Genomic DNA, 21,235 nt, shown 5'->3' with positions numbered 1-21,235 from the left:
GCGCGTATCTTACCCTGTCGGTACTATTTGGCTAGCAGTTTGAGCGTTTCGTTACTTACTAATTGGCGCTGTATGGTTCTCTGAACGGAGCTTCAAGATTTCACCACAAGAGGCGCCGCGATCGCTGGTGTAATTACGGATCACCGATCACATTTAAAAGTGGTATTCCCGCGCTGACAATTGCAGTGGTATTTTTATGCGTCGACGTACAGTACATGCGAAAAAAATTTTACTCGTAAATCAGAACTTGATAAACTTTTAAACTGTGTGTGATATTAAACTGATTTAATGTCCTGTCAAAATGACCATATCGGCTTTGGACAACAATACCGTAAAACTAATTACGACCACGCAAATTATAACTTCAGTGTCGAATGCTGCCAAAGAATTAATAGAAAATGCGTTAGACGCGAACGCTAACAATGTGGAAGTTAATCTGGTATTTTTCTTTGTGTATCCTTCACCTTCGTTCACGATGGTTCACCATAAAATTTCTATTTTAATCGTCAGACAGATCACGGCGCTACTTTGATAGAAGTGAAAGATGACGGTTGTGGCATTGCCAAATTGGATGCACCTTACATGGCTTTGCCTGCTTACACCTCGAAAATTTCTAACTTCTCTGATTTGGGTAAGTAATTGTTGAAAGTATATGGTTTGCTTAATTTAACCTATTATTCGTATCGATGGCAGACTTATTAGAGACGTATGGATTCAGAGGCGAAGCATTATATGCCTTAAGCGCTGTATCAGATCTTACAATCGTATCCAAAACGGAAGAAGAGGAAGTGGCTACATCGTATGCCATTGACAACCGTGGATGCATCGCAAAATCTGAACCGTGTCACAGAGCCAGAGGTATTAAAAGAACACTCAGAGTTTCACTTATATTTCTTTTTATATTTTTATATTTTTTCAGGAACAACTGTTCAAGTTAGACAATTATTTAAACAGCTACCTGTGAGAAGGCAAATTATTACTAATCCGAGGAAAGGCAATCAAGATCTTAAAATACTAGAATCATTCATCAAAAGTTATGCGATGTGCAAATTTATGGTACGAATGAGTTATAAGGTAGACAACAATGTTGTATTTACAAAGCCTGGCACATCTTCGTTAGAAGAAGCAGTATCCTGTGTTTTAGGAAAGAAGGTGACATCAAAAATGACTTGGATAAATATTGAGAATGAAGAGGTAACTACATGATTAAATCATACTTATCATTTTACAAAATGCTTAAAAGAGAAAGTGGTTTTCTACTTTTCAGTTTAGAATGAAGCTAATGCTGCCTCTGAAAGAATCTCGGAATGTATCTGAAGTGTTTCAGTCTGGAGCGCAGTATATTTTTGTAAATAATAGGCCTATCAAATATAAAGACTTAGAAAAGGTATACTTTTAAGGCTTTACATTATTTATTAATAAAAAAGGGCAATAAACGATATCAATTAATTTTTAGATTGTAATTAAAATAATACTGGAAGCATTCGAATACGATTCATCATCCAAGAAGAAACCAATATTTCTTTTGCACATTTTAACGAACGCTAGAAATATCGATGTTAATCTAGATCCAAATAAAACCTCCATTCTTTTTAAAGAACAGGTGATTACAATTTTTGCGGAAATAATTTTGATTTATACATGAATTTATGCGTAATACGTGTCATATCTGTAGCAAGCAATTCACGATACACTGGATACACGTATAAAAGACTTCTATGGAATAAAAAAAGAAGTACAAGTAGAAGAAAATCCTTGCGAGGTCTCAATAAGCGACTACCAAGACTACTCTCAAAGAGAAATTGATGATGACAAAAAAACCGAATGGCCTGCTTGTAAAAAACGAAAATTACCGATTGAAGAAAATGTTGATACATCTAAAGAGAAACGCGTGCGTGCACCAGATAAACGCGATGACAGTGACCAAACTTGTGATTCTGCTCTATATACGAATTCCGAAAATAATAAACAATATAATCCTGATCTAAATCTGATCGAAGAAAGCACTAATACATCTAAAGAGAAACCCATGCGTGCACTAGAGAAACGCGATAACACGGACCAAACTGGTGATTCTGCACTAAATACGAATTCTGAAAATAATAGACAAGGGAAAAGCACTGAAAAGCGAACAAATGATCAAGACAAGAATAATGATGTATGGATGAAAGATACAGAACATTTTAATGTTCCTTTACCACATTTAGAATTAAGTGAGTCAGATTCAAACGATTCCCAAAATTTCACGCTAGTGTGCAGCAGTGATGATAATTCATCAATTGCACTGTAAGTTATTTAAGAATTTTATTCTACAATTGAATCTGAAATGTTCACAAACATATGATGTTTTTTCACAGCATGAAGCAAGAAAATGATGACGATAGCCCTCCGTTTGATTTAAATTCACAGGATACATTAAGTCAGTTACCAATTGTAGATTTAGGTGATGACTTTGACTGGAACGATTCCTTGATTATTAATAATGCGGATACAAATGAAAAAGAAAATCAAATGCAGGATGAAAATGTACCCACAGTCTCGCGAGAACAAAATAAATCAGATAAAAAGAAGTGTGTTACATTGTTAGAATGGAGCAAAGGGCATGTGCCTGGTTTAAAGGTAAACATTTTTTAATGGAATTGGATTGAATAATTTTTGTAATTCAGGAAATATTCTTTTCACTATAGGGAGGCACAAACGTGCAGCCTTGTGCTAATTCAAACTTAATTGAACGATCAGAAAGTAATTTGCGTCAAACTAATGTATGCGATGGTTTTACTAAATTTTCTATGCAAATGAGATCAAAAGGTGAATACCCTAATAGGTCATATACGATTCAGTGCAACAAAATAAATTTGAATACAATCTATAATGGATATTTCTAATGTTAGTTGTAGAACAGAATCCGGATAGATCAGCAGCTCAAATCGCGCACATCTTGACTGATTGCTGGAAGAAATTATCATCCGAAGAACGCGGTTATTACAGAGATCTTGCGCGCGACGAGAAAATAGAGCGTGAAACGGAAGAAAAAATAACAAGAAAATGTCCTGTAGACAATAAAAAAGTGAGAAGTAGATTGCTGAAGGCATTAGAAAAAGTGGATGCATCGAGTTCCGAAAGGAAAGAAAATTTATTACTGAAAACCATTGTTCCATGGGACATGGACTTGAAAAGAGTAACCGAGAATTACTTCAATAAGTAAGTTTTATAAACTTATTGCATGTACACGTTACATATGTTATATTTCTTTGTCTGTTGCAGTTCTTCGTGTACAAACAGTAAACTAATTGTTGGAATAGTAAACTCTGAGTTTTACATTGTTCAAAAGTCTGCACATCTTTGGCTTTTAAACGCTGTGCGTCTTAAAAAGGAGCTAAATGTGTCCGATACAAATATAAATGAGGTAAGACTGAAAATATTAATCATTTTATAAACATACAAAGTATATTCAATTACAGGAATGTGTATCTAGTATGGAACAGCTTTTGAAAAAGTGGTTTTCTACGAAAGATGATTTGTCGTTGTTACATCCTCTACATGCATTACCTACGGCTGAGTGCTCTTAACGATGTTCTTAACTTTTTCATATTTACTTTTAGCGCGCAAGTTATAAAAAATGTATGTACACTAATTATAAACCTAATTTGTTACACTATTTCTTCCTTTCTCTATTCACATGTTCCATTGCTAATATTATACTCTGTAAAATATTATTCGCCACATACTTGTTCTTGTTATAATGGTTTTCCACAGCAAAATGAGAGACTTGATTTCGCTCGAATTTAAGAAAAAAGTTCTCAACGAAAATTAAATAAAATTCAAATGGACTTCATTTGTGCCATTAGATCCTCAAGAGTTGGACCGGAATCGGATTGTATGCTATCAATTTTGGAATCGGTTGATTGAGATGATGAACTGTGAGCTTCCTTCGTGCACGTAAACGATGGTGTCTCGTTCTCCTGTTCATCTTGGTCGTCGACCAATGAAATTCCTGCAAAAGATATAATTTTAGTAAATCCTGAAATTGTTCTGGTACCATTTTTCCATTATTAACGTACCCCATTCATTGTCTTCGTGCAATGGTTTATCTTCGATAACTTCTACTTTTGGCTCAGGTTTTGGTTTCTTCGCATACTCTTGTTGGCGTTCTCTACAATATCCGTCATCGCAGTTCGTATTCGGTCTTAATATCATTTTAGAAAAGAAATCCTGCATTGCATTGTAGCCTAAGTAGTAGGAGACCTCGCCAAAATCTAAAAGATACTTCAACGCATTCTGAACTAAAAATCCAGCCACAATTCCCATGGTTGTAGGTAAGGATGCTGCACACACACCATCTCGTTTTAATGTCTTTTCATCTATATTTTCCGCTACTATCAATGGAGGAGCACACTAAAGAGAAAACACATTGATTAGAAAAATCGAAATTGGTTTCACATTTTAGTTATAGTTCTTATTTACCGCAAAACAAGCTGTTTCCCCGGGAATAATAAATTGAATATGTCCAGAAACAGCATTTTCTGAAACTCCGCTTTCGAACCACTTTTGATTTAGCTCGTTGCAGGCAGTGTTAATTGCCATACGGGCTTCAAAATTATCTACACAGCTCAGTACTAGATCTACTGGCCCTCCAGTTAAACTTGATTTACTAAAAATCAGAATTCTTATTTCTAGACATCAGAAGTATTGTAGTTTTTGCATTATTGTTCTCTCTACCTTATGGTTTCCATAAAGTGGTCAAAGTGGTCCACAGTAGTGAGATTATAATTATGTGTTTCAATGTCCACATCTGGATTAATGTATTGTAATGTTTTTGCTGCTGCTTCAACTTTGCTTTGACCAGCCTGATATGGTTGGAAAAAGAGTCTATTCATGTTTGCCATCTCTACTTTATCGTAATCGAACAGGATTAGCTAGAATACATAGTATTAATTACTTAGGAAATTTGTTATTTATAATGTTGTGATATATGTAAGATTAATACCTTTCCAATGCCGCATCTTGTGAGCATTTCTGCAGTTACACTTCCAACTCCACCCACGCCAACTATGGCAATTGTAAGTTCTCTTATCTTTTCGTAATTGTCCACTATGCCCATACGCTTTAGAGCCATTAAGCGACTAATCAAAAGGGATAATAATTAGAAATCCTACATTTCATATTAGACAACCTAAAATTATTGCATCTCTGTTCTTAAATATTATTTAAAAGATAAAATAAGGCAATTACCTATAAGGGTTCGAATCAACCACCTCGCTCGACATATGTCTTATTTTTTCTCTGGTCGATTGATTCCGTTCCTGCGACAATTGACTTTCGAGCTGTCTTATTCGACGCTGTAATTCTTCGATTTGATCCATCGTTAAACTTACTATTAATTTCAAATTCAATGCAAGACGTTTCTTTAACACAACGATGTCACTTATGTCGACTATGACACGCGTCCGACTCTAAACTGATCGTAGGCAGGAAAAGAAAGTAATGTCTACATATGTATACGCAGAGACCTCTCTGATATATTTGTCAGAATAGGTGCGCGCTTGTGCCATAACATTTTTTAAATTTTGAACATGTACGAATAAAGTTGCAAATAATACCTTGCGAACTCGCTTAACGCTTAACGCTTGCTCGAAGATTTTAGAATTCCGAACATAACCTATTAATTTCGATGTGAGATATTCCGAAATGCCAGATGTCAAAATGTTCTTTAAATCTTGTTTTTTTTTTTCGTTCAGCATCTTTCTTCTTTTTCATCTTTTCAATCGATAATTGACATACGTAACGCTTACAAATTCAACGATCTTTTAAAATGTAATAAATCATTAAAGACCTTAAGGAAATTGTTTTCTTAGCTTGAACATTAATTTGAATCCTCGGAAATGAAATAATAAGACCAAAGCTTGAATACGAGCTAGTCCGCCGAATGCAGAATCGGAAGCATATATATATAAACATCGCATCGATCCGACCTGAGCAATTCGATAGGGATGAATTCATTCGAATAATTCGCGCTCTTGATACAAACGAAATTGTATTTGCCTTTCCTTCAGTTGAGTCTATACAGCACTGTTATTTTCGTGTTGTTACAAGGCTTTTTATTCTTTGTGTTTGTAAACCATACGTGTTGCTATTACATCGTATGCGGATGCGCGCGAGTGTCTCGTGTCGTGTCCACGTATAGAAGAACAATCTGTTGCTTTTTTTCTGTTTTACCATTTAGCTATCGCATCGCAGAATCTCGACGACAAACATTGAAAAATTATGAGGTCGAAAAACATGAGTTCGCACGGTACAAAGTGAACGATCGTTTCCCGTTTGGCAATGAGAGCTCCGGCGGTCTACGACGAGGTTTTCAAACAAATTGCAGTTCGGTGCACTTTGGCTAATTTTATTGTCATACCTCAACCATGTCAAAATAGTTTATTTTACAAGTAATAAATCCCGCGGTTCACATTCGGAAATGAAAACTGAGCGACTCCTCGTTTGCTTTAGTAGAAGAGAGTGCTAGAAGAACAAAATTAAACCGACGAACGATTTCGCTTCGTCGCTTTGGCATTCGAGCGTGTTTATTATGCTTCTGGTAAAATTAAAAATCCAGTGCACTCTGTTTCCACAGGATACAGCCGTTCCTGAACGAGATAAAAAACATAAGGAAAGTACCGACGAAAAAATCCCCATTTCGCGAAACAGCGTAAAATTATAACACAGCGTGACAAAATACCAAAGTTAACTATGCAATGGCACGCTGCAGTCCCTCGAACCAAAAGTTGCTCCATTTTCTTTCGGACAATGATATTTTGTAGCAGCAAAGTATTCTGGGTAACTTTGTATGGTATTTTCTCGAACTAGTTCCAGGAGGCAGCGTGCCTTCGTACGGTTAAAACTCAAGAGTGTAATATATTAATTGTATTGACGACAAGTCGTTACTTTAATCGATGTTAACCGTCTCTCTCTCTCTCTCTCTTTTCTCTTTTGTTTGTTTAGATTCAATTGCAGATTTAAATAGTGGTTATTCGATAATTTGTTTTTCTCCTATAAAACTAAACTAGATTATCGTAAACTTAACGTACGTATGAACAGGGGAGGGAGGGATTTGTTAAAACTCGGATGATCGAGTGCGTTTGCGCCGTTCTTGCCCCGTGAAACGAACCGCTGCGGTTCGCCCGCGCGGTCACAGCGATCGTAAGCAGAATAAATGAAATGTACATATTTAAAATCTTTTGCTTTCTCTTTTAACACGCTTAATTTCTATAGCGACATTGAAAAAATAAAATAAACGTTATACGTCTCGCTTGCAAAGATTCGATAAGGCAAAAACGGCAACAGCGATCGGAATAAGAAGTAAACTGTACTATTTCAGTTAAGCCACGTGTCGCTTGTCGAATTTCGAATTTGAATTCACACTCCGCTTGAATCGAGTACGCGTAGTACGCTATATATATATATTGTGAATGTATATACGCTATGTATATATACATATATATATATATTCATGTATATCGAATTGACCGTACTTTATGCGCAAAATTTATACGTATAGGAACTGACGAATTCTTTCGAAAGTACGCGGTGTACAAGTGGAGTGTGGCTCTATTTCCTATACATACATTAAAAGTATTACATAATTGGTAGCTGGAAAGTTGACAGCCGTAACATTATACGGAGCAAATGAAAATACTCGAAGCGCTTGGACAGGGCGCGCGCTGACATAACTAATGTAGTACTTAAATTCTATGTGTCTGTCCGTGAAGGCTATTCTACTGAACCAGAGTCAGTCACTGTTGACTGCCAACTTTTCAACTGCCAACAGTACGCGTCTTTTTCTCTCACTCGCTCTTTCTCTCTCTCTCTCTCTCTCTATCTATCTATCTATTTATCTTTCGCTCTGTCTCCCTTTCTCTCTCACTCTCGCGCGCGTTGTGAATATCTTTTTTTTTTCTTTAATATACACAATGAATCGTCTTATATTTGTATATAAATAATTACACGTTCAATTCGATAAGAAACACATTGGTAATGCTGTATACGAAATAATTGGATCGCCTATCGACCATGTGTGTTGTCCACGTTGCGGTGTTGTCAACTAAGGGGCTCCGGTTCGCACACGTTTCGAATACGCTTAGGTGTTCACGCACGCAACAACAATCTCGATACCCGCGCACGTGTTTTCGATGAAGTGTTCTCGATAAGAGAGCTGCACCGATATCGACAATGTATAAAAGCAACGCTATCTAAGAAACACTTCTGACGAACGCGACACGGTATTTCAACTTACAGCCGTCGAATTACGATTATAGACTGCGGATTCGATTTATCTGAGATTTGTGAAACATCGAATTCGGTTTGATCAGATCTCTAGCGTATATTCTTTGGAATGTGATCGAGTGTTGAACACGTGTGGGCGCCGACTCAGTTAATCACAAACATCAAATAAAAATCGAAGCGTTTCGTTTAGACCGGAAATAAAAGTTGAGACGCTGGCTACTACACCCTTCTGATCCTCGCCAGTATTTAGCGAATATGTATGACACGACGGTTAACGTGTTGAACATATAATAAAAATAATATTGTAAAAGATACTAAAACATCCGCAATCTGTGCATGAAATAGCGTGTACAAAAATGATTTTTTTCGCTGAATTCGTTTAAAACCGCAAGTTTCAGGCAACGCGTCGAGCGCACGAGTGTGTACAGACGTGTATAGGAGCTTGTTTCGTTCTCTTTCTTGTACAATTCTATCGTCCGTAGGACTTTGCCGACGCCAAGTGGTGTGTAAGGTGTCTGTGAATGCTCGATTCCGATAGGATGGACTCTAATCGATTCAACGTGTCGCAAATGGTATAACGGAAAACAACCGTTGAGAAGCCATGAAAATAGAAAATTCGACTCGCGCTCTTTTCCTCCCTCTCTCTCTCTCTTTCTTTCTCTCTCTCGCGATGATGTAACATCAACACATCCCCGAATGGATACACAGGTATTCACAGAGCACAAAGAGTACTTGGCTATAACAAACATTTTATTCAACTATCATTGTATCAGATATAAACGAACATTTTTATCATCGTTAAAAGTACTAAACCGAGCGGCCTAAGTTACGTGTACAAGTGTGAGAACGTATACGTGTATGTATGCATGTATCGTTTCTGTATTCATTTAGCTGTCCGTGTACGTATCTCTTTGTGTGTTGTGTTTTTTTTTCATGTGTGTTGAATCGAGGCGCGAGCGTGCGCACATAAATTCAGATGCAAATTACGCGAATCCGTAGCTTTTGCAACCGTCTCTCTCGTCCGTCATTGATGTATCGTGGAATTGCGATCATAGTTATCCTCCGGGTGACAAAAAGGTGTCGACACACCGTGATCGACTTCCCCAAGATCGTGACGTCAGCTAGCAGCGTCAATGAAAGGACAGCGGAAGGACGTTTTTCTCCCGGCACCTCTAAAAGATAGCACTTACTATCCTCTTCCTCTCTCTCTCTCTCTCTCTCTCTCTCTCTCTCTCTCTCTCTCTCTCTCTCCCTCTCGATTGCCATCGTTGGACTCGGTGTATAGCAATAGCTCGAATACACGATTATACATGGCGCCTTTGGAAATCGATTTTCAAACGGTTTCCCAAAGCTGAAGAATGGAGAGCGTTTCGAAAAGCGCAGGACCCCGGACAAGTGGGAACGTAATTCGGCTTTCTGTTGTCGGCTGAAACGGAAGGTGGTCAGGTGGTGCGATGGTCGGGTATGGTTCAGATGTAACGGATGAACACTCCGAGATCGCGTAGAAACGACGCGACGACCGCGGCGAATACTTTGATCCATCCCGGGTCCCATTTCCGTCTTCTCTCGTATTTTTCAATCCATCCGTTCCATGAATCGGCACGCTGCTCGCAGTCACGTCTAGGGATCGGTTCAAGCCCCTCGCGAGAGCTATTAATACCTAAACGAAAATGTTTGATTCTTTGCAATTCGAACAACAGAATTACACGAGAACAAAGAAAGAAAGATACATTATTATCTAATAAAAAGTTCGTTTTGAAATGACCGAGCAATTCAAGTCTAGTTGTCGTTTCGATAACAGTTCACCGCTTCTTTTTTTTTCGGTTCTCCAGAATTCACAAGACTTTCATTGCACTACATGTGTACGTTCGTGTATGTATATAAATATATACATATATGAGAGCATATAATATGATACATAGCATATAATACATTGTACATCTTCGCCATGTATGTTTATTCGGTGAAAAATGCGCCGCATTAGAATAAATGAGTCTCCTGAATTTGATCGCTCGTGTTCACAGTGGAATCAAACATTTTCCTTCAAATACTGATACACTGACGCGTGCGACTTGATCCTTGGTTTCTTTTTTTTTTTTTGTTTGTTTTATGCCAAGCATCGAGAAGAGACCGACGACACAGGATGACAGAGATCCGTTAATGCGACAACGAAATGTAAAAGAATAATCGGCAGCACTTTATACAGTTTTATTCGAATTCTCGATCGTTCGACAATCATACGACACAGACTTGAATCGTTTGACTATTTCAAATTAAACATTTGCTTAGTCGCATTCCTCTGTGGTCACGCTAACTACGGTCATCCGAAACGATCTTCTCTGACTCATTGTTAAAAATGAAAGAAGAATGATAACACTGAGGACGATAAAAACCATGGCGGTGTTGCGTGGAGAATCGGATAGTTCGTTGGAGGTACAGCACACCTCGCATCGTGTAAAAAATGAAAACGCGTGGTACGCTCTCGCAACGAAGAAGATCGTTCCGCGCTGTTAAGGGCCGTTGTTACTTTTATTATTTCGCACGTTTTCTTTCCTTTTTCTCTCTCTCTCTCTCTCTCTCTCACTCTCTCGTTCTCTTTCTATCGTATTATTATATAAGCCGCACTGGTCATTCCATACTCCTGCTCTGAACATCTCTGAATCGAATATACGTCAGTGACAAATAACATGGTTCCTATTCTGGCCGCGGATGCGCTTACATTTGTTTGTCCGTTTGTTATCTAGGTGCCTGGAACGACCTTGCGTAAAGCGTAACGTAAGTTTTTTCTTTTTTTTGTCTCGTTTCCCGCTGCAACCTATTCGCAATGGGAATACGGTATCAATGGACCGGCACCCTCTGGCAACGATACATTTCTCTGAATATATGTAATGTGTGTTCCCAACGCTCAACGTTTCAAACACCTCTTTGCCAACAGCGGTGTTCGCCATTGCGAATCGGCTGGAGCGGCTCAGAACGGCGAGTCCAGATTCTGATTTTGATTCCGAAACTGACTCTCGTGTTGTTAAACCACAGGCGCCATATCCGAGATACAGATACCACGTACGTTGCCCCGGCTGGTATGCTTTCGTTCCTTCTAAATATCATAAAATAGAAATTGTGTGTGTGAATCCGAATTATGCTTACGAACTCTTCTCACGGATCATCGTTCTCGATCAACGCGCATCGTATTCGGTGATGCGGAATCAAAGTATTTTTCTTTTTCATTTTCATTTTCATTTTCATTTTCATTTCATTTTATGGCGTTCTCGTGGTGTGGTCGATTCAGCAATACGTGAATGATATGGTTAAATAATTATAAATTGGAAATCGTGGTGGTGACATTACCTGGGCCGTTACTCACCTACAGGCATCGAACCTGTCGCGGGAGTAGGTGACGATGATACCATACTTAATCGAATTTGATCTTTCGCTATCGGGTCTAAAATATAAAGACATCGGGTCAGACAAGTCTCGGAGAAGAGATGGAACATCTTTCAGTTTTCTGTATACTTACAGAAATAAGGATGGTCCATAGCTTGACGGGCGGTGAGTCTTTCGTAATGGTCATAGCGCAAAAGTTTGTCAAGGAAATCGAGGCTCTCGGCAGTCACTAAATGCTGGTTCTCCGAATGCATGAAGCGTTCCCAACGTTTGCGCGAATGCCGGCCTAGTATGTCATTGAAACGAGGATCCAATTCGATGTGATACTTGTCAAGGTATTCAAACAATTCTTCGGTTCCGAGTACTTTTGCAATTCTAACTAACTGATCGTAATTGTCGTGTCCGTGAAAAAACGGTTCTTTCCTGAATATCATACTCGCAAGCATGCATCCAAGAGACCACATATCTAACGAATAGTCGTACATCTGCAAAGAATCGGTTTGTTATGAGGAGATAGAACTGAAAGGAAAGAAAATATATATATATTTAAAATCATTGATATTACGAACCTGATAATCTACGAGTAGTTCCGGGCCTTTAAAATAACGCGAAGCTACTCGTACGTTGTACTCTTGACCAGGATGGTAAAATTCTGCTAGACCCCAGTCGATTAACCGCAGTTTCCGATTTTCATGATCTATCATAACGTTGTGCGGTTTGACGTCTCTATGCATTATTCCCATACTGTGACAATAATCCAGTGCCTAAGCAGAGAAAACGATGGAATAATGTCATGTGAATTTATTTGTGTATCCTTCGATCTTCGAAACCAGCTACAGATAAATAAACCGAACAGAAACATAAAGTGAATTCTCGCACGTTACCTTACTTAAGGAACCAGGGATAGAAAACAGATATCGGTTTCGGTTCTTGTAACAGTTATGAAGGACCGAAAAAAATCTCATAACTGTTATAACTGTTAAATATTATAAAGACGCGTACATTTTCGACTTAAATATAGAATCTATACTTGTAATACTTAAAGGAAATACAATGTTAGTACGTATTACGTAAAATAAAACTATAATCGAAACCCAAAATCGAAAAATAACAGTTAAACAACCAATACAATATCAGTTCTGAAGAACTATAACAGAAACCGATATACGTTATAAGAGTTTTGAGATCTTTTCGGTTCTTCATAATTGTCATCTCTGTAAAGAACTATCTGACGAGTTCGAAAATTTCAAAAACGTTTAAAGTTAAACCAAGTGGTTGTTTTACATTCTCTAACGGAACGGAGATCTACCCGTGTTAAACGTGCGTTAAAGAAAATAAAACAACGACTTATGCTTTCATAATGGTCAGTACAACAAGAATTTTACATGCTTACAACATGTCTGTGCTAAAATAGAAATATTTTCGAACTCTCTCCTTCTCTCTCTAGGTTCTCTCGATCCTATAATATACACCTACATCTATGAAACTAATAATCTCGAACTTGTTTCCATTGCACTTAACAATACACGCACTTTTAATAACTCGAAGAGGTAGTATCTAATGTCGTAGTCTGTTAATGTCTGATATAACTGCTTGAAATCTGTGTTGTTGACATGCTCAAAGATCAGTGCCGGTGTCCTCGATACTGGATCTTTAACAACTGCTTGGAGTGTGATTATATTGGTCCCCCCTTTAAGATTTTCTAAGATTTTAATCTCTCTTTTTATCTTCTTCTTCTTTACAGGCTAAAAAATCAATAGAAAAAGAATTAGACTTCTTAAAAAATAATGTGTTCTAATTACTTAAAATTTTGCTGAAGTTTTCCTACCTTTAAAATTTTTACAACGCACTTCTCATTATTTGTGATGTTAATAGCTTCAAATACTTCACTATACTTTCCTCTGCCTAATTTTCTTACTAATTGGTAATCATCTTGCTGCCTATATATGTGAAAGTAAATTGATTAAAAAACTAAAGAAGTTAGTAAGATTAAAGAAAATGTATGTACTTACATGAGTTTAAAACATTGACTTACCCCCAATCGACAACATAGGATTCATAGTCCCAATATTCTCTAGGTTTGTGTGAATTCACATCGGTATAAACGCGTGCTCTACTAGGAAATGCCATTCTCTCCGATATATAGCTATTATTATCTGTTTTGTTGATTGCTATGTTTTCACCGTTGTCTATCAAAAAGTTACAAGACCTAGTTACTTTTTCTCCTCCACTCACCCAATTACGAATGTGCGAGGAAAAAAGTACACCTGAGTCATTAAAAAAAATTCACATTAAAAAATAAGAACAAAATGCTTGTAGGAGATTTAGTACAGTATATTAAAATTTAGTTTCAATATTATGCTTTCTCTAATTAATGAAAAAAAAAGGAGGAAAAAAAGAAATGCTAAGAGACAAAGAGAACTATACGTTTCTTTCCTAGGAAAAGTATTAAGCTCTGCTTTACCAAAATTTAAAATATTGAAAAATTATAAAACGAAAACACTGTTCATCTCACTTGAGATCATTACATTTTCTATTTTGAATTGAAGCAATGTGTTCTCATTGTATTCAATGTTCATACATAGCAGAAAAGGAAGTTGACACACAAAAGCAAATTGATTCATTGAAGCATAGAGCCATTACGTTATGTACAATCCATTGAATGAAAATGGTTTGCGCTAAATATAATAAAGTATTTCTCAAACATGCGGTAAAGCAACAGAATAAAAAAAAAACTTAGTACTTCAATAACTATTAATTACCATTGTATTTTGTTGAAAATATGAAGGATGATATACGTGACCGAATCTTTTTTATGATTGTTAAGACGTATTTTCTACTGGAAGTACCTATGCAACAAAGTTGAAAAGAATTTAAATGAAATGATCGTTTACGTGGTTAGGTAGGTAAGAAACTCGACGGGAATTCTTACGCGATGTAAAAACGAACCTTAAATGTGGCGGAAATGATTGAACGTGACACAGATGATTAATAAATAAAAAAATTTGTTCGTTGATTACGACGAATGAAGAGCATATTACTTAGATGTCTATTGATTGTGAGTTTACCGAAGACTACCGGTTCGTTCCAGCAATTTATAATTACGGGTTCGCGGAACGCCAGTGGGACCGATAACCGAGTACCGTGTTCCGAAAAAAATACTGTAATATCTTCGCGATCGAAGACGAACCGAGGTAAAAATTAATCTGCTATCTGCTACATGAAATAGAGAAGCACGCACAAGCACAAGGCACGAACACACATGTACGAGATAAATCACACGCCATCGCGATCGGGAAATTAACGTTGACTTATTTCGGACTCACCTAATACATTCCGGACCCGAATCTTGATTGAATCGGCCGCGCCAGGTCTGGCGATTCGTCGTGAAATCACGCAAACCGTTTACGGAATACGTGAAGCCGCGCGAACGCGTGAAACTCGAAGATTTTTGCGGGCGGCCGGCTTCTCAAACGAGCGAGGTCCAAGATGGCAGCCAACAACCCGCCACAAATTTCAATTCTATAGATTGAACACCTTCGGCCGCCGACCATTCATGGTGCTTTTCAAAAACAGCCTATGCTTAGGATCATACCAGAAATAGAACTCTTCCGTGTTTTTCAAGGACCAATTTTCAAAACGCATGCGTTCCTAAGTGGGTTCATTTTAACTTTTATATGTCAAATTGTAAATGTTGAAAAGCGCGGCAACATTTGAAATATTATACATTTGAAAACGATGTTCAAAATTATTTTCATTACGTCACATGATGTGACGTGTATGTATTCGAATATCCTTATGCATTTAAGATTAATCATGGTCTTAAAATGCCGTTGACTCTTAACTCTAAAATTTCTAGACTATCTTCATAGGGAATTTAGTTGCACATATGCAGCACACCGCGCGCTGGAGATTGATTACTAGAGAATGTCAAAGTTTCGCCTCTAGAAATTCAGTGTATGTACAGTTGACTCTGATCTACACGCGTTGAACAGAAACACGTACCTGACCACTTAGGAGATTGAATAATCGAAGAATTAAAAAGACATGGCTCTTGCCTATAGAAAATCTTTTTTTAATCCGGGTACGTAAATGTAGTAACATGCTCTTGATGTATTTCTAGTTTTCCGATGGAATTATAATGGAACATAATCTTTCTAAAAGATTGTCGTTATTTATTTATTCTTTTTAGCTCTCAGGCGAACAGTAAAGCAAATATTTTACATCGAACATTTCGTGAAACACGTATGACAATTATTACAAACATATTACATTCGTATATCTTGCACTTATATTAACATGAGCAAGTATCTGATTGTTTTTCTATCGTTACAGCAATTTCACGATAGGTTACGTATCGGCTCGTTTCTGCCGAACATCACGGCACAAAGGTTTTATGCGGAGAAGAAAGTATACAGTAGAGAAAAGCCACACTGTAACGTTGGCACGATCGGTCACGTTGACCATGGAAAAACAACATTAACTGCAGCCATTACTAGAGGTATGCTATTCTTTTTGTGAAATAAATCATTACTGTTTGAATACCTTGCTCTAATAATATCGATCTATTGGCTTTTCGTTTTAGTTCTAGCAGAAAAAGAATTGGCAACGCTGAAGGCTTATGCTGAGATTGATAATGCGCCTGAAGAAAAGGCTCGTGGTATTACTATCAATGCGACTCATGTAGAGTATCAAACGAATAATCGGCATTATGGACACACGGATTGTCCAGGTCATGCTGATTACATTAAGAACATGATCACTGGTACAGCGCAAATGGATGGAGCTATTCTTGTAGTTGCTGCCACCGATGGGACTATGCCACAAACAAGAGAACACGTGCTTTTAGCCAAACAAATTGGCATTGATCATATTGTCGTTTTTATCAACAAGGTAGAGCTTGTTATCGTTTGAATCAATGATTATATTCAGTTACATATATCGTTTTGTGTTTTTCAATAAGATCGATGCAGCTGACGAAGAAATGGTAGAATTAGTAGAAATGGAAATTCGCGAGTTGCTGAGCTCGATGGGATATGACGGAGATAAAATTCCCATTGTGAAGGGGAGCGCGCTCTGCGCAATGGAAGGAAACAAGCCAGAGATTGGAAAGGAACCGGTGCTGAAATTGTTGGAAGCTGTAGATTCTTATATACCAACTCCTATTAGAGATCTAGACAAACCTTTCTTATTACCTATAGAAAGTGTTTATTCCATTGGTGGTAGAGGGACGGTAGTGACGGGCAGATTAGAGCGTGGCAAATTAAAGAAAGGCACAGAATGCGAGATACTCGGTTACAATAAAGTTTTAAAGAGTACCGTAACGGGAGTAGAAATGTTCCATAAAACACTCGAAGAGGCTCATGCCGGAGATCAGCTGGGTGCTTTGGTCAGAGGCTTGAAAAGGGAGGAAGTAAGGAGGGGTATGATACTGTGTAAGCCAGGTTCAATGAAGGCTTACGATCATATAGAGTGTCAGCTATACATGCTAACCCCTGAGGAAGGAGGCAGAAAGAGACCAATCAATCACTTGTCCCATATTCAAGTTTTCTGCAAAACCTGGGATGTCGCAGCAGAAATTAATTTAATCGACAAGAATTTAGTCATGCCTGGTGAAGATTTTACGTAAGTATTTTTTACATGTAAAAAAATAGCACTGAAGTCAATATATGCTATCGTTAAGTTAATATATTTACTATTTTTTTATCTAGAGCTATATTAAAAATGATCAGGCCAATGGTTCTTGAAAGAGGGCAACGATTCACATTGCGATTTGGAAGCACAACAACGGCAACCGGGGTAGTAACAAAGGCACTGGGACTTCTCACCGAGAAAGAACGTGCAGATATTCTGGAAGGCAAAAAGAAATCTAAGAAAACAAAGGCTGAAGCTTAATGAAGTGATTTGAATGAATACTACATTGTTATCGTAAAGTAAATATATGGTATAGCCGCGATACGACATTAGTATTAGTCCTATACGTGTATGCATTTTCTTTAACAAATACACATAATTCTAAGAATCTAATCATTTTCTCTGTAAATACCTGTTTATTATAGAAGTAACGTATAGTTCTAGCGTTGTAGCCTTGTGTAACGGAGATTGCAAATACAAATACTATTTAAAATACAAGGTATTCTGTTCTTGTAAAAACTGTTTATTCTATTTCTGATTCAGCGTACAAGAAAACTCTTGATGAAAATTCGCAGAGTTCTAAGCAAACAAAAACGGTAGATTCACCTGATTCGTCCAGAACGAGGTGAAATGACCTTTGACGCTCTGCTTCGAACGATACAATAAATAATCGACATAGGGCCCGTGACGCCTTCGTGAACGTTGTGCCTCGGGAATGTTATAACGTTGAGAACAGTTCAAGGATGATTTATTGAACTCAATACATCATCGGTACAAGTTTCATTGAGCAGAATTCCCAAGTCCTCGACCATCGAGTGGTTACCTGCTTTTATTTTTCCATCGACAAAGGTTCTTTAGTGATTTGGTGTGCACCTTTGACCGCGTGCGCGCGTACTCACTCAGTATTTTTAATTTCATCGGTAATAAACCGGTGGAATCAAGGAGAAGAAAACAGTCTATGAAACCCTTTGGCTCCCAACGGAACGAAACATAAAAAAAAACATTTTGTATAGAAAAGAAAAACACTGTTTATATAATTTAAGTCGAACAAATCATACATTCACCTTCGCTTATAAAAATAGTAAACAGTCCTTATTATCGTGGACAGGCGCAACTGACTACAAACCGTGCTTCATCTCAATCGTAACATTATTTCAAAATACAACAGTATGTCTGGGAGTCGCAGATATTCGCAAAGACGATTGTTGCACTGTTCGTTTGACGAGTACGTATACACATCGATGCCCTTCTTTTCAAATTCATTTGTCATCCTGTAACCGAGGTGTAAAGTAACGTCAACGCGTAAGTCATCGACAGATAAGGATTCAACTATTTTAAGAACATTTTCGGAGTGATGTGTATTCGATTAAAACGTTCGGGCCAGTGTTTGTGTACATACGTCTCGATCTCCGTGTATGTAAACAGTGACTTCTAAAAATCAGGGTTTTTGTGTATCGATAGATTCTTTCTTGCAGAATTAATACTTTACATTCTACATTCGTGATTTTCGAAACAACAAGTTCATGCATTCTAAGATTTTTTCATATTTTTCTGATCTTAAAATTAGCTGCGACAGCATTGACAACGGAAATTAAATTATCACTCACCGTATATGTACTTTAAAACCGGTAAACAATTTGATGTACCGCACAAATCGTTTCCTCGGTTACGCTAAGCATTCGTATGTGTGAGTAAACGACGAATTTAGATAACTAATACTGTCGGAGTTAACTTTAAAATCAGGAGAGTATGAAAAACTGTCGAATCTTAGAATAAACGAACATGCGGTTTCTGATCATGGAACGACTTTTTTTTATACTTTGACATGTAAAATTTCGTAAAGTGTTATACATCGATTAAAGCCTTACACCTGTTCGTAATATTTCGATACGACTTTACGTTATGCTTGGGTCAATCGATACTAGTATAAAATTAGACGTTTTACGTGCTATGCTCACGCACACGATTCGTGAGCGTAGAAACATAGCGGCATTCAATTCCTGTATCCCTTCTAACAATGGTCAACATTTTTTACCATTATTAACGTATCGAACAAAATCTTTACGCGAGTTTTAATTCCTTCAAAGAAAGAATCTTCGACCTATAATAGAGGCATGAGAACGTAACAGTCGGGGTACGCTCGTGTACGGCATGCCTCCTTTCGGATCATGAGCACGATGTAACAAACTAAAGGTCTTCGTCATCTTCTGGTAGCGCGGTTTCCTGTGCTTCCTTAAGATCCTTTTCTATCTGCTGCTGCCATTGTGGGTCCATTGTGACCTCAGGTGGTAGAAGAGCAGGCATAGCAACGAATTCCAGGTTTGGATCGCCAATCAGCTTGCGTGCCAACCACAAGAAGGGTTTCTCAAAGTTGTAATTGCTTTTTGCGCTGATATCATAGTACTACAAACATGGAAATGATTGCAATCGGTATATTTGATAGACAAATGTAACATGAATCATATGTTCATGAAATTTGTTGTTACCTGTAAGTTCTTCTTCCTGTGGAATATGATGCTCTTCGCTTTGACTTTTCTATCCTTGATATCGACTTTGTTACCACAGAGTACGATAGGTATGTTTTCGCAAACTCTTACCAAATCTCTATGCCAATTTGGCACATTCTTGTATGTAACTCTTGATGTAACATCAAACATGATAACGGCACATTGTCCTTGAATATAGTAACCATCTCTGAGACCACCAAATTTCTCTTGGCCAGCCGTGTCCCAAACGTTGAACCTGATAGGCCCTCTGTTTGTATGGAATATGAGAGGGTGTACTTCAACTCCCAAAGTGGCGACGTATTTCTTTTCAAACTCGCCGGTTAAATGTCGTTTTACAAACGTTGTTTTCCCGGTACCACCATCTCCTACCAGGACGCATTTAAAGGTCGGAATTTCCACATTTTGTGGGATTTGTGTTATTTCGAGTGCCATTTTTGCTGAGGTTAGGAATCTGAAAAAGTAACAATAAACTTGCATGTGAATGAGGAAACCACTGTTGGAGGAAACATTTACATTTCGAGATCCCTCGTGAGTTAAGACACTTGCAATGGTTACGACACGGTTTTAATCGCGAGTGAGGGTGTTAAGGAATAATTCCGCTATCGCGTGCGCGGCAATCAAAATCTTCGTCAGTTAGTTTCGAAATTACTGGAAGATACTAGATCGGTGGACGTATCACGCATTGAAAACGTGATCTGGTGCTACCCACTGAGCAAAGAGACCGGGAAAAGACAGAAATGTATTACGAGTATTTGAAAAATTTCATGTATCAAAATCTTAATCGAATATACATCGTAGAGTAGCACGAAAAGCCGGTCCAGTGATATCCCGGCACCCTCAAACCGCTACTCAACGGCAAAAATTCACCCACCACGTTCTTGGAGAATGGCGCCTCCCGTCGAAACACAGAAAATCACTTTTACGTTACACTATCGAAATATCGTTGCAGCTAATTTTACGGGAACGACGAATAATCGAACGATTGAACGTCTTGTTCTTAAACTCTGTCGAGATTTTGAAAAACTGAACGGTGCGTGTACAAAATTTCCCGGCAAGTGACGTGTACGTGAAAATGACCGATAAAACTTACCCTGCGACACAGTTGTTATGGCTCACAATGGCGTTCCCTTGACTCGACGAGTAGGGGTCTCCTTTTTCGTCATTCGTCGAGTGCAACCGTGTCCGAATTAAAAGAAACGCCTATTCAACGGGATCTCAAAAAATTCAGTTTGAATATTTTTCCGACTGAATTGTTAAAAAAATGCGTGAATCACTGTATTATTTTGAAAATTACAACAGGAATATGTCCGAAGGAAGCGACATCTATTTTATGCGCGCCATATCGAACCGGCACCGATGAATTTTCATTTCCAACGAAAGAATAACGTTCCAAGTGCAATCGCGTTCCCCTCTTCCAATCAGAGAGCTATATGCCGATTCGAAAG

General features: G+C 37.9%; 5 protein-coding genes across 13 annotated transcripts; 2 read left to right on the top strand and 3 right to left on the bottom strand.

Annotated features, from left to right (window-relative positions):
• Positions 1–148: 148 nt before the first annotated feature.
• On the top strand, positions 149–3,658 carry LOC117229764 (uncharacterized). Its single transcript, XM_033486545.2, has 12 exons — positions 149–439; positions 511–631; positions 694–858; positions 920–1,194; positions 1,268–1,387; positions 1,457–1,603; positions 1,676–2,286; positions 2,358–2,619; positions 2,688–2,808; positions 2,892–3,201; positions 3,265–3,406; positions 3,462–3,658. The coding sequence occupies exons 1-12, from the start codon at positions 302–304 to the stop codon at positions 3,567–3,569; spliced, it is 2,520 nt and encodes an 839-aa protein (XP_033342436.2). The 5' UTR covers positions 149–301; the 3' UTR covers positions 3,570–3,658.
• Uba5 (Ubiquitin-like activating enzyme 5) lies at positions 3,190–8,857 on the bottom strand. Its single transcript, XM_033486555.2, has 6 exons — positions 5,233–8,857; positions 4,988–5,123; positions 4,720–4,916; positions 4,465–4,651; positions 4,062–4,395; positions 3,190–3,994 (listed from the first exon to the last, which is right to left on the bottom strand). Exons 1-6 carry the CDS (start codon positions 5,361–5,363, stop codon positions 3,822–3,824), a joined length of 1,158 nt encoding a protein of 385 aa, XP_033342446.1. The 5' UTR covers positions 5,364–8,857; the 3' UTR covers positions 3,190–3,821.
• Positions 8,858–9,606: 749 nt separating this feature from the next.
• On the bottom strand, positions 9,607–15,167 carry CkIIalpha (casein kinase II subunit alpha). Of its 7 annotated transcripts, none has more exons than XM_033486547.2 (9): positions 14,976–15,167; positions 14,412–14,498; positions 13,685–13,916; positions 13,478–13,589; positions 13,182–13,394; positions 12,219–12,413; positions 11,783–12,134; positions 11,630–11,707; positions 10,461–11,362 (listed from the first exon to the last, which is right to left on the bottom strand). In XM_033486547.2, exons 3-9 carry the CDS (start codon positions 13,777–13,779, stop codon positions 10,941–10,943), a joined length of 1,467 nt encoding a protein of 488 aa, XP_033342438.1. In that variant the 5' UTR covers positions 13,780–13,916; positions 14,412–14,498; positions 14,976–15,167; the 3' UTR covers positions 10,461–10,940. The 7 variants fall into 7 exon arrangements, with proteins under 7 accessions (XP_033342442.1, XP_033342443.1, XP_033342438.1 ...); XM_033486549.2 differs by having other exon boundaries at positions 13,685–13,838; XM_033486551.2 differs by lacking the exons at positions 10,461–11,362; positions 14,412–14,498 and adding an exon at positions 9,607–9,928.
• A 405-nt stretch (positions 15,168–15,572) lies between these two features.
• LOC117229767 (elongation factor Tu) lies at positions 15,573–17,671 on the top strand. The gene is made up of 6 exons (XM_033486554.2): positions 15,573–15,733; positions 15,842–15,894; positions 15,985–16,150; positions 16,235–16,542; positions 16,613–17,274; positions 17,361–17,671. The coding sequence occupies exons 1-6, from the start codon at positions 15,697–15,699 to the stop codon at positions 17,542–17,544; spliced, it is 1,410 nt and encodes a 469-aa protein (XP_033342445.2). The 5' UTR covers positions 15,573–15,696; the 3' UTR covers positions 17,545–17,671.
• A 114-nt stretch (positions 17,672–17,785) lies between these two features.
• On the bottom strand, positions 17,786–21,023 carry Ran (RAN, member RAS oncogene family). 3 transcript variants are annotated; one of them, XM_033486565.2, is made up of 3 exons: positions 20,881–21,023; positions 19,770–20,241; positions 17,786–19,686 (listed from the first exon to the last, which is right to left on the bottom strand). In XM_033486565.2, the coding sequence occupies exons 2-3, from the start codon at positions 20,220–20,222 to the stop codon at positions 19,471–19,473; spliced, it is 669 nt and encodes a 222-aa protein (XP_033342456.1). In that variant the 5' UTR covers positions 20,223–20,241; positions 20,881–21,023; the 3' UTR covers positions 17,786–19,470. The 3 variants fall into 3 exon arrangements, with proteins under 3 accessions (XP_033342456.1, XP_033342453.1, XP_033342455.1); XM_033486562.2 differs by lacking the exon at positions 20,881–21,023 and adding an exon at positions 20,662–20,874; XM_033486564.2 differs by lacking the exon at positions 20,881–21,023 and adding an exon at positions 20,304–20,597.
• Positions 21,024–21,235: the final 212 nt, after the last annotated feature.

The sequence above is a fragment of the Megalopta genalis genome, chromosome 2 (assembly GCF_051020955.1).
Source record: "Megalopta genalis isolate 19385.01 chromosome 2, iyMegGena1_principal, whole genome shotgun sequence".
Taxonomy (NCBI): domain Eukaryota; kingdom Metazoa; phylum Arthropoda; class Insecta; order Hymenoptera; family Halictidae; genus Megalopta; species Megalopta genalis.
Note: the sequence above shows the minus strand (reverse complement) of the source record. Positions and strands in the feature narration are given on the sequence as shown.